General features: G+C 38.7%; 1 protein-coding gene across 1 annotated transcript in view; it reads left to right on the top strand.

Moving 5' to 3' along the window:
• The window catches only part of PCNX2 (pecanex 2), a 156,485-nt gene that overhangs the window by 31,013 nt on the left and 113,171 nt on the right, over positions 1-12,301 (top strand). The window contains exons 9-11 of the mRNA XM_025895643.2: positions 7,382-7,517; positions 10,612-10,754; positions 12,091-12,244. Of these exons, the coding sequence (XP_025751428.2) occupies positions 7,382-7,517; positions 10,612-10,754; positions 12,091-12,244 (433 nt within the window). The remainder of the gene's footprint in view (positions 1-7,381; positions 7,518-10,611; positions 10,755-12,090; positions 12,245-12,301) is intronic.

Below are 12,301 nucleotides of genomic sequence, written 5' to 3'. Positions count from 1 at the left end.
CATCAGGAGGCTACTAGGCTGCATATGTGTAGTAAAAGCTGGAGTTAAAAATAAATATGTAAAATAGGCCACAGAAATGGATGCGGCCTGCATCCGAAGTATTTGAGAATGGGAGCAGTGTCATGGTTTAACCCCAGCTGGCAACTATGCACCATACAGCCACTTGCTTACTCCCCCCGATGGGATGGGGGGTAAAAGTCAGAAGTGAGAAAAACTCTCTTTATCTCAAGCCACTAGTTTATGGATAAAGGAAAAGCTACACACCCAAGCAAAGAAAATCGAGGAATACATTCACCACTTTCTCTGGGCTGGCAGGTATTCAGCCACCTCTAGGAAAGCCAGGCTCCATCATGTGTCATGGTGACTTGGGAAGAGAAACACCATCACTCCAAACATCCCCACCTTTCTTCTTCTTCATCTTGATTTATATGCTGAGTGCCATATGGTGTGGACTCTCCCTGTAGTCAACTGGGATCAGCTGTCCTGGCTGAGTTGCTTCCCAACTCCTTGTGTACCCCCATCCTCCTTGCTGATGGGGTGCTGTGAGAAGCAGAAAAGGCATTAATTCTGTGTAAGCCATGCTCAGCAATAACTAAAACATCCTAGGGTTATCAACACAGTTTTCAGCACAAATCCAAACCACAGTCCCATACCAGCTACTGTAAAGAAAATTAACTCTACCCCAACCAAAACCAACACAAAGAATGATTGCCCAGCTCTTAGTAAAAAGCACCTTTATCTTAGGTGCAGATTTCCTTGCTGCGTAAGTGAAACTTGGGCTTTCACCTGAAATCAGCTGTATATATATATATAATCCATATACCTTTAAAAAAAAATTCCAGTTTGAGCCTTATCTGCTTTCTTGGTCATGTATCTTTGAATTTAAGTGTAATGTTATTAAAATAATATAATTTTATGTAGGATAAAATTATATTTATGTATCTTTCATTACCACACATGGTTCAACCATACCAGTACAATCATGCATTCATATTGGACTTTGCTTGTTCTATCTGAGCAATTGATCCTTTATAGTCTTTACTTTCTTTTTTTTTTAGATGAGGTTCTGACACTAAAACCAAGCTTCTAAAAGGCTATGTTATAGTTAGAATCTAAAATCTTTTGCAGTACACATAAAGACCTCCATTTAAAAAATTGGCATACGTTTTTTGTTTGTTTTGAGAATATTTTTATTTTCAGCATCAGAAGGACCAATGGTTTAAAAAAGTAGTTGCAGCAAAATAGTGACTAACAAGTATTAAAAAAATAACTACCTGTCAGTACTCCTGCTGAGTGCCCATGTTTCTGGCCCTGGGCAAAAGAGAGAATTCTGTCAAATCAATGAGTTAACTTATTTGATTTACATTCACGTCCCTGAATAAGCTACTTGAGTGCATTATACTATATGAAAGTCTATCTGAATGCCTTAGTGGTACTGTATGTCTCTTTTATAAATCCATTAATACTTTAGTATGTTCACTGCTGGAAAATCCCCTGAACCTTTGAGGTTTATTCCTCATAGGAGAGAGTAAACTTAAGAGTAGATTTCTTTTTTTTGTTGGTGTTTCAAAGTGTTGTTTTAGAATTACAAAATAGTGTATCACTAAAACATCTTTGTGTTTCTCAGCAAGGTGACCCAAATAACAAAATCTCTCACTGCTCTAGTAATAGGCAGCTGAATCTTAAAGATTTCTTAATGCTGCCTGTCAGGTTTTGCAGTTCTGCAGCCAAGCATGTTGCATGGATGCAAAAATGTTATATGGTCTCTTTTGGGATTCAGTGATTTCAGATGAGCCACTCCCCTGGGCACAGTGCTGCTTGAACTCATAAATGAACGTGGTGTGTGCACTGAAAATGGTAATGTTTGGATCATAATGGAGCCATGGATTTTTCGTAAAAGAACTCTTTACAAACTCAGTAGCATTTTCCTCCTGGCTTGCAAGGAACAGGAGGAAACCCTTGTATTAGGCTTGGCCGATTAAAATCCTTTCCTGTATTTGTGTACGGGTTTTTAGCCCTTCTTTCGCTGAACACAGGGCAGGGAAGCCAGTGTTTTTGGCACATTAAGACTCGGAGATGTGAGAGGGCTATGCTGCCGCATGATGGCAGCAAAATCCTGCTCAGGACTAGGAGTTTATGGAGTCCTTCAGCTTTTGGGATTAGCCTCTCTTTTCTCCCCCCGCCCTTTCATAAGGAGAGCTAAAAGGGATGTTTTTAAATACTCCGGAGATAATGGAACCCTGGGTGCTGTTAATGCATTTATTCCAGTAAAGCTGCGTCTTCTCAAAATGCATCCTTTAGTTTATTAGATAACACATGTTGTTTGTTTTTAAAGATTTTAGTACATTTTTCTTAGCTTTGAAATGTAATAGGCTTGCATATTACCAATTTACATGCTTATTAGCAGAATAAAAATACCTGAATATTGGGAAGTAAGATTGTACCAAGAGGACCCCATTCTTAACGCCTGCCTTCATATTGACCACAATGCCACTGGGAACATGCTTTGTAAGGCCTTTCTGTCCATCTTCAGTAGCTGACTCAATATGTACCACTGCTCATTTTGTAGTCTATTGCAAAACTTTAACAGTGATCTTGATATCCTTTCTGTCTATTATGTCAGTACCTCGCTACATCCAGATTTCCCGTTCTGTAAACTTGGATATTCTGTCTTTTTATTGGTAGGGGCACATGTTTGTAGAAATAGCAAAGTACGAACAAGATTTAAGAGAGATTTTGTCCTTAGCTTGAGCTCTCCTCAGATGTAACCACTGAGGAAAGTTAACCTACACATCCTGAATTAATTGTATTCTTTATGAAACTATTAATATCTTACCAAAAAAGTGAACAGTGCCTCCTCTTCATGTTTTTTCTATGTTTGGTATGATTGGATTTGTCACATAATTATCCAGTCTTACTGTGGCTATCGCTGGCATATTTCAATCTTCTTGTATGCTTTAAATTGCTTTTGAGTTTGTCTTCTTATTCAGTAGTACATTTGGGAACTGTAAGTCATGTGCTGCTTAAAAGAAGCAACATCCACAACTAATGGCTTTAGTGTCAGTCCTGAATTGTGCAATACTCTGGTCAGATTAGTGCTGGCAGCTTTCTAGTAGAGACCTAGCAAGCAATAAGTAGAGATGTAGTGATAAGCCTGTGTGATGAAGTTTGAAAGAGATTGGGATGCGAGATGGCAGGGAGACTTTTTTAGGTGACAAGGAGCAAAGCTGCTGAGGTGATGGTAAGAAGACACCAGGAATGACACTGAGTAACAGAGGTGCCACTGGTAAGCTGTGGGCTGATGTTGATCCAATACTCTTGATGTCAGTCCGGACAGTTACGTTTGAGCTGCAAACTGAGTGTTTTGAAAGGGCACAAAAGTGTGGGTGTTAGGAGTTCCTACTGTGTTTTCAGTACTAGCTGGTTCTTGTACAGCCAGATCGCTCAGGTCTCAGTTTGGCAAGCACTTTGGATGCACCTCAGATCAATACTACAGAAGTGACTGCTTGTTGAATGTGCAGGACCAGAGATTCCCAACTCTGAGCTGCCCTCTGGCTCTTCTTCAGACTTCACAGCCATAGCTGCTTACCACCACTTAAAGGCAGTGTTTTAGGGAGTACTACAAACAGCTTTCAGCTACATTATTTTTTATTGCTGTGGATATTTATTACACACTGGTAAAATTTGTAGTGACCCAGACAGCTGTATTAAGCAGTCTAGTGGGATCTTTCTGGTTTTAAGTACACAAGGAGCAAGAGGAAGGTGCTTTGTTACTGTGACTGTTGTGACACTGGTGACATGGTTCCCTGTCCTTTCTCCTATATGCAGGTTAAAATGAAATTTAGCCAAGACCTGCAAAAAAGCTTTATTAACAGGGAATTCTTTGAGGTGTGCCTGTATAATGAGCTTACCTTGAGAGGTATTCATACTCAAGGCTAGCTAATCCTAACAAAGGGGATGACTTAGGCTGGGTTATATTTGAATGGCTCAGGCCAAATTATCTGTCGTATAAGGCAACTATCACAGACTGATTCTTGGATGTCCTGCACAGGGCCAGGAGTTGGACTCAATGATCCTGATGGATCCCTTCCAACTCAGTGTATTCTGTGATTCTAATCAGAGAGGGAGAAGGAAGATTTTTTTTCCAGTCCTATGTGGTTATACTAAACCATTCTCTGTGTTAAATGATTGCTTCACTAGCTTATGTTTACTCAGTGTTCTTACAAAATGGAATTATGAGCCAGAAAAAAATTCCTGTTTTTATATTCACTTATCGGTAGAGGGTGCTATGTAGCTTTTGAATTTGATCTGCATAGGTTGTATGTTTAGTTATTTTTAGTTAATAATTTATTATTCAAAATTTAGTTCAATTATACCTTTGCTTACATTAGCAGTGCAGTTTACTGTCACAGATCTTGATAACATTAATTTGATTCTGCAAATGAAGAGATTTTCTATTTAGCAAGATTCCATGTTATACTGCAATCAGCTCCGTTATAATGATTTTATGATTAGAGAGTGTTTGCTCCTATTTATATACGGTAATAAATTTATAGAATCTAGTTTATAGGCTTACAAAAACACAAACACCACCTTGCATTTCTTACTAGTATTTGCTGTCACTGTGATAGCAATGTCATCAATTTACAGTTTCTAAGTAGCTGTGCAAGCGATTTGGCATCAGGAGATAGCAAGTGAATGTCAGGAGGAGGTTGTGTGGAAAATAGGGATAAGGAGAAAAAAACAGCAAACAGGAGCTGAAGGAAATGGATGATGAGGAGAGAGTAAGAAGATACAGAGAGATGAGAGACTGATGAAGGCCAGATGACAGATTCTGATTTTGTAATAGTTGTTTTACTAGCTCTGCCTTCCCAACTTCTCTGCCCTAATTGTCTTTTCAGGCTTATGAAGTTTCCAACTCTTCCCCACAGTCAGTGTTCTAGCTGCTTGTGGACTCTTCTGCCAGTTGCTGATAGGTGGAGCTATGAATTTTTTCTGTAAACAGAAAACAGACTATAGGCACTCTTGGCTTTTTGATTATCTTCAAATCTGATGGGAGATGGTTTGATCTTTTAAGTTTATTCTGAGAAGAAGTCTTGTGAGTAAAAGATTTTTGATTTCTGTGAACTGATAAGACTCCCTTGGTACTCTACTCTGTCTTTTTGCTATTTCTGTTTTTGATGAATGTGGGATAAATTATGTGGGCCAATCTAGAAATATTTTTGGCTTTTGTAGAAATACAGATAAAATGCAGAAATTTGGAGAAAATTAACTCTTTATTTAGGAAGGCATGAGCAACCACTGTTCTATTCCCCTGCTGTTTTGTTGGGTCGCCTTTTGAGTGGCAATTCCCAGCTTAGCGTTCCTGTGTAACATGGGCTACACTTGCCTTTTTCCTGCTGTGGACAGGGAGTCCCAGGGTTGCACCCACAATGACAAGGAACAGGGTAGCTCATCATAGGAAACAAACAAACAAATCCATTGCCTTCCTTCAAACTGGACGAGGTTGCCCTTGAGGAGGACGTTTCAAAATATGCAAAAGACATATTTTGTAGTCCATGTCTGTGGGAATCTTACTCCCGGGAGGCGTGCCTCTAGGCTTCCTCTACTTTCTTCCTGCCTACATCTTCTGGTTGTCATCCAGGATCTTGGATTACTGCCCAACCCTTCTGTACTGTTTTGTTAATGACTGCTGACAAAGGAGATGGTTCTTACAGAGGGATTCTTTGTGGCTAGGACATCAAGTGTGTTGTGTTGGACCACGTCCTGATTTCCTGATACTGTCCAAAGGGAACATAACAGATGTCCTGACTCTGTGGAGCAGATCATGCTGCTGTCTGTAGCAGGGGGAATGGGGAGAGCAGAGGAAGCCATTAGGATCAGGTGCTCTCATTTCTACTCAGCTGATAGCTTTGCTGGAGTGGCAGATGGTGAATATCAGGTCTGGAATCCAGGCCTGATAGTAATCAAGGCTTTGAAAACATAAACTACCTGGCTCAGAAACCAGAGGCAGGATTGCTCCTCTGATGACATCTCAAGGCTGATGGTATTCCTGTTGGTCCAGGCAGAGCTAGCAAATCCTGGAAGGAAGAAGGAGAGAGCGTGTGCATTTCAAGCTATTGGTGTGACACTTCAGCCCTGCTTCTGAGTTGTCCAGACATTGAACTTTATCCCAGAACAATGCCAACCACTGCAGCTTAAGTTAACAGCCAGTTATGTGCAGAACAGCCACAATTTTAAAGCCTCAGCAAGGGTTACGTGACAGGCTTTGGGAATTGCCGACTAAAGGCAAAGAAGGATGAGTTAACTAAAATTAATAAGGTGCCTTTGGGGCAGGCATAGGGTATGCAAGACAAGAGTTTTAATCTTTGCACTGCCACAGACTTCCAGGCTTACTGTGTGCAGATTGTTCTATTTTTTTCCTGCTTGTCTTTATGGAAAATAGGAACAACAGGTATTCTCTACCTTGCATGAGCACTGAGGTGCTTTCATCTCATGTAGATAGAAAACGACTAAGAGCTGAAGGCAGGTATCCGGAGTCAGGGGGGTAATGAGCTTGGAGCAGAGCACCTGATGTATAAACCCCATTTGGAAGGGTATTAAAAAGAAATATTCAAAATAGATCTTTTCCTGAAGTAATAATTTTTTCATTTCAATACAGTTCTTGTTGAAACCCAGTCAGTCATGTTATGGTAACACGCCATTTCTGCAGCCCAACAGGCACTGCTGCTGTAAGTGCAGATTTCCTCAAATAAAGTGTTTAAGTGCTTTACCTACACCATAAAGCAGTAAACACAAGATAAAAACAATAAAGAGAGTGAGTTCATGCTCATTATGAAAAATATCTGAGCTAGCCTTATGTGAATTAGCTCATGTATTGTCTTGCTAGGCCAGAAGGAAGTTCTTGTAACCTGTATTCTCAGTAGGGTAAATTAGTACTCATTGAATTTGGTGCAGGTGAAACTAGACTAGTTTGGTACCTAAGTGAGCTTGTTGGAAAGCTGTTCCAGGATCTCTGCAGTAGCAGTCCTGCAGTTTTGCTCTGTAGATATGCAGCTCTAAACCTGAATTATTGTCAGTGGACAGAAAAAGGCACTTCTGAAGTGAGATTCATTGTAGGTGTTCATCTCAGGATGAGAAAAATTCTGATACAGAAGTATCTCCTTTTCTGTGATGGATGTAGTAAACCAAGTGTATCTGAATTTGGGTGTTAATTGCTTTGTGGGCCTGTGCCAGATTTTAGATATGGACGTGGAAGGTTCCCATGCCCTGTGAGCCAACCAGTAGTGTAATTACAGGCTTTCTCCTGTAATGTTTCAGAAATACTAGGAAAATATTGCTGCTTAAAACAGTCACTTTCCTTTCTCTCCTCTGTGCACAGTGAAATACAGTTCAGCTCCTCTAGTACTACCACTTCAGAGAGCCAAGAGCCATCTTCTGGGGATCAAGCAGCAAGTGCACTTCAGCAGCAGCTCCTACTGATGGTGGCACGAAGGACCCTTTCAGAAAGCCCACGGGTACATTGTAATATCTGAATTTCTAGCATCTTGATGAGCTGCTCTGTAAACAAATGCTTCAGGCTTGTTCCTGAGACAATTTTGTTTTGTTTTCTATACTACTTTTCCTGGTATTGCGCATGTGGGAGAAGATGTGTTTTATATTGATGGATGCAATTCAACTGTTTCCTACTGTCCTAGGAGAGTACTTAAAGACTCTATCACCGAAAAAGTTGATCTATCTTCAGTCTTCTCTCATTTGGAAGAGGACACAAGCTCTTAGGATTTTAGACACACCACCAGATTTTAATAGTATGAAGTGTTTATTCCAGATTCATTACTATCATAAAACCTTATGTCTGGTTTCACTTTTCCGAGTTGGGCAGTTAGACTTCTGAATGTCTGTTGTGGAATGTCAAAGCCACTTCCTCAATACAGCAAAAGAAAAAGGCCCTCAGACTTCATTTTGCATGGTATTATGTGGACATGAACTGCACAGTGTTTGGGGTCTCTGACCAGTGGCTTAGGGCTGTAATCTGTTTTTACAATTCCTTTTATAATAAAAGAAATTCCTTTACCCTTCTCTAATCCACAGCGAATTCTAGTTTGATATTTATGAGTAACATTAAAATGACAGTTAATTAACTTTCATCTTAGATTTTGCACAGGAATGTAAAGCTGAAGCAACTTGAATCAAGTAGGTATTTTAAATTAAGAATCAGAAAATTGTCCCAAATTGTGTCTTTCAGATTTGGACAGTGTCTTCTATATAAAGGCTCAGATTATATTTATAATCTTGTAAACTGCCTGTAAATTAGAGAACAATTGTCATGCTTATCTTTTTCTTCTTTTTTTTCCTTTCTCTTTTGGGAAAACTGCTCCATTAAGAAGTAAAAGGTGTTGTTGGAGGTCACATAGCAAGTTTGCAGCAAGGTCAGGCAGTAATTTCAGAACTTCCTGGTTTCTGGATTTTTTTTAATTAAACATGAAATTCTGACATAAGTCAGAAAAAGTGTTGTTATTGATTTCAATGAAGCTAGGGTTTCAGGCTGTCTCTGACACCACATAAATTTATGAAGTGAATTTTCATGAGCCCTTTTTTGATAGGAGGCACAGTTAGACTTTAGTGACTTGCTCAGGGCTAATCTGAGTTTCCCAAATGCGGCTCAAAAGTCTGACTCCAGCCCAAGTACAGCAAGCCTCACGTGGTGAACTTCATCCAAAGGTTACAGTTTCTCAGGAGCCAAAATGTTCTCTTACGCACTCAGCTAAATATGTGTTAGGCTGTTCTGAAGACTGAACAATCAGATCCACGGGTGTTTTTAATGAAGTCTTTGCCACCGTTTTGATTTTTTATTTAGTTATGGTGCCCGATCTACATTAGACCAGTGAAATTAATGATTGTGGTTCACTGAGTTTCACTTTACTTTCTCTTGGGTAAGAGGACCCAAGAATAACAAAACTATGCCGGTATTAGCAACTGTAATATTTTAAAACATGTTTTTTCTTTAAAAATACCCCAACCCCATATTTAAGTTACTTTTTAAAGTGTTAATAAAAATATTAAAATTTGGATTACATAAACTACTTTTAGATTTTATAATCAGCATAGTGAAAGGATTCCAGTTGGTCTCACAGCTTTTAAATAACTTGGAATTGTTAATAAATGAAAGAATGCCAAATAGTCCAGCATCCCCCTGCATGTTTCAATCCTCAGAAACATGAGTTATTGTGCTGCACTAGTAGAAGTTGAGCTTCTCTGCATGGTTGTACACTTTTAGTCAACTGGAGGCATGAGATAAAATGCCTAAACTTGAATTTCTTTCTCCAAAGCTTACTCTATCCTGTTTCACCTCATGTTTGCCATGCACAGCAATGCATTGTCATGTGTAAACTGTGTGTAAAATTCCTTTTCCTGAAAAGTGAAGAATAGAATTATTCCGATAATCTGAGAAAAAAATTACCAATTGCTTTGTGGAGGTGGAGAAGTTGTTTAAAACACTGTGTTTTGCTAACAGTTACAATTCAAGATGACAATCAGTTACTTCACACAGAACTCCTCTTCCTTGACTAGGAAAGTTAATGTAACGTAAATAATTCTAACATAGACATTGCTAGAGTTCTATTATAGGTATATTTATTGATCCATTATCTTTAATAGGGCAGGGGAGGTGGGGTGGGAAAGAGGAGGCTGCCTAGAAGGAGTTTGAAAATCACTAGACTTCACAATGATTTGAAATCTCAAATTCTTCTTCTTGAAGGAAGAATAAGTGATTCCCCTTTCCATAAAATCAGTTAATGGTGGTGTACCTTGGAAAGAAATCACTGCTTTGTAGAGGTTTTTTTTTTGTTGTTGTCTAGCTTTGCAGGCTTGGCTAATGGTCTGTAGATAAGCCTCTCTCCCCACAAGTGTTGGTGAAGGAGTGCAGGTGTAGAGTTTGGGGAGATCTGAAATACTGTAGTTCAAACAGACAAGAAAAGGCCTTAGAATCTGACAGAAGCGATATTCAAAAGGATGGATTTATGATTGTGATAGTAAGATTAGAGGCTCTTAAACTAGGGATGTTTATGCAGTTTGTGCTTGTTTGCAATTTTTTTCTCCTCTTGCTGTTCTTGAGGAGGCATACCTGATGTGGTATTTAAAGCATCTCAGGAAAGATAAACAAAGCTGTGTTCTGGAAGGTGAGCTGATAACTCACATCTCTAGGCCCTAAAGCCTACTTGATTTTTTTTTAATTTAAAGCCAAGGATTTGTCCTGTCATGTGTGTTTTTGTGTTGTGCTGTAATGAACCTGATACATGAAAAATCTTCAATTAGAAACTTTAGACAAGCACTGGATTGGGACTAAAAAAATAATTATTTTTAAATTAATATTTAGTATTCATTTTTAAAACATGTTGTCACTGTTGAGCTCCATAACTGGTATATTTTTTGTCCATCTGCAGTGATTAAGCTGGTGTGATATTTTTGTTTCTAATTTAAAATGAAGAAAGTAAATATACTAGAAAAAAAAATCTAATTCTTCATGTAAATTTGGCCTTTTAAACATCTGTTTTTCTGGCAGCTATATGTCAGTGTGAGAGATCTTTGTGTATTTCTGGTTTGTTTTTGTAGCAACCCAACCAGGACCCTGAGGATTCTTCATGTTCTTCAGCACAACGGAAACTGAACAGGCAGTTTTACAGATTTGTTATATTCCCTGGCAAATGGATTAAGGTCTGGTATGATCGACTTACCTTGTTGGCATTGTTGGACAGGTAAGCTTTTTTTTTTTACTGCTGCTCTATGTAGCGTTACAGTGGGTGGCTCCACGTGTTCAAAAAGCAATGCAGACCACTAGAGAAGGAAAAAGTGAGCCTTTTATTAGTGTCGTTATTTTCAGGTTGAGTAGATAAGTGCATTTTTCTTTAAGTTGAAGAAAACGTTTCTCCTCAGAGTTGATTTCGGTGATTCTTCCTACCCTTTATCTTCAAGCAGAGATTTTGATTCGTGTGAGCATGAGCCTTGTAGAATAGCCTGTAATTTGACTCACAGCTGTTAGACTCAGTGCTTCTGAGCTTTCTGATGAGAAAATCAGAAGTGGAAGGGTATTAGGCTGTTGTAAACCAAGTACACTAATCTTTAAAAAACAGAAAATAATTTCTAGAGTGGTGTTCAGGAGGAGATCTTTCAACTGCTGCCTCTGTTCCCGTTCAACTTTATTTGTTTAGAGAAAATTTGTTGTCTTGACATCACTCTTCATGCAGTACTATTTGCTATTAGATCTTGCATGGTAATCTACTGGTAATCTGAAAATTAGGATTTTCAGACGTGTTGGCCTACATACGTAATGGCTGCTGACTTTCCTGTCTCTGCTTTTGGGGGATATGCTATGCCAAATTTCAGATGACAATTTTACCTGCTACAGAAATCAAGCTACATGTCAGGGAGCTAAAAGCCCAGAGAAGATACTTACTTATGTGTGGTGTCTTATCTCTGTGTTTCAATTGCATGGAAAACATCTGCTGATAAGCTCTTTTGTTATAGCCTGAATATTAGCATTGCTTTTTATCTCAGCTTCCATATTCTGTTAGAACAAATAAAACAAATAAAACATCAGATGACAAATTTGGTCTTTTATCCAATTCTTTGTTGTCAGATGTATGTTTTTCATTAATGGAATGTCTTATTTCCTCATTTAAAAGTGTTTTGGGTGGTTTTATTTGTGGTTGTTTGTGTGGGGTTTTGTGGTAGTTTGTTGTTTTGGTTTGATTTTTCGATGATTTTGTTTGTTTGCATTTTATAAACGTACTTTCCTACATTCAAATTCAGCTCTACTGTGGAGTTCTAATTGGGAAGTGAGTTTGGAGGTGATATTGGACTTCAGTGCATATGCTTTTTTTTCTATACATTTTAGGTATCATTTTGGATATGGTTTTTGGCATGGGGGTAAAATACCATTGAACATGGAAATGTAGTTATGGGAGTGAAACCTCAGATCCTGCAAATTCTGATAGCTGCAGCACTGACAGTTCATACCATCTACAAATGCACCTGCCTTGCTCTAATGAATCTAAAAATATTTGTACTTCTCCAACACTTTTATTCACATAGGACAGAAGATATAAAGGAGAATGTATTTGCTGTCCTTCTAGTAGTTCTTGTTTCACTTCTTGGATTCCTGACTCTGAATCAAGGCTTCTGTAAAGACATTTGGGTTCTGTTATTCTGTCTTGTGATGGCCAGCTGCCAGTATTCTCTTCTAAAGGTAGGACACAGGTTCATAGCCAATTGCTGAATTCTCTTCTAACTTCTTTGAAGGCAA

The sequence above is a fragment of the Manacus vitellinus genome, unplaced genomic scaffold, assembly GCF_001715985.3.
Source record: "Manacus vitellinus isolate BGI_N305 unplaced genomic scaffold, ASM171598v3 scaffold_37_pilon, whole genome shotgun sequence".
Classification (NCBI taxonomy): Eukaryota; Metazoa; Chordata; class Aves; order Passeriformes; family Pipridae; genus Manacus; species Manacus vitellinus.
Note: the sequence above shows the minus strand (reverse complement) of the source record. Positions and strands in the feature narration are given on the sequence as shown.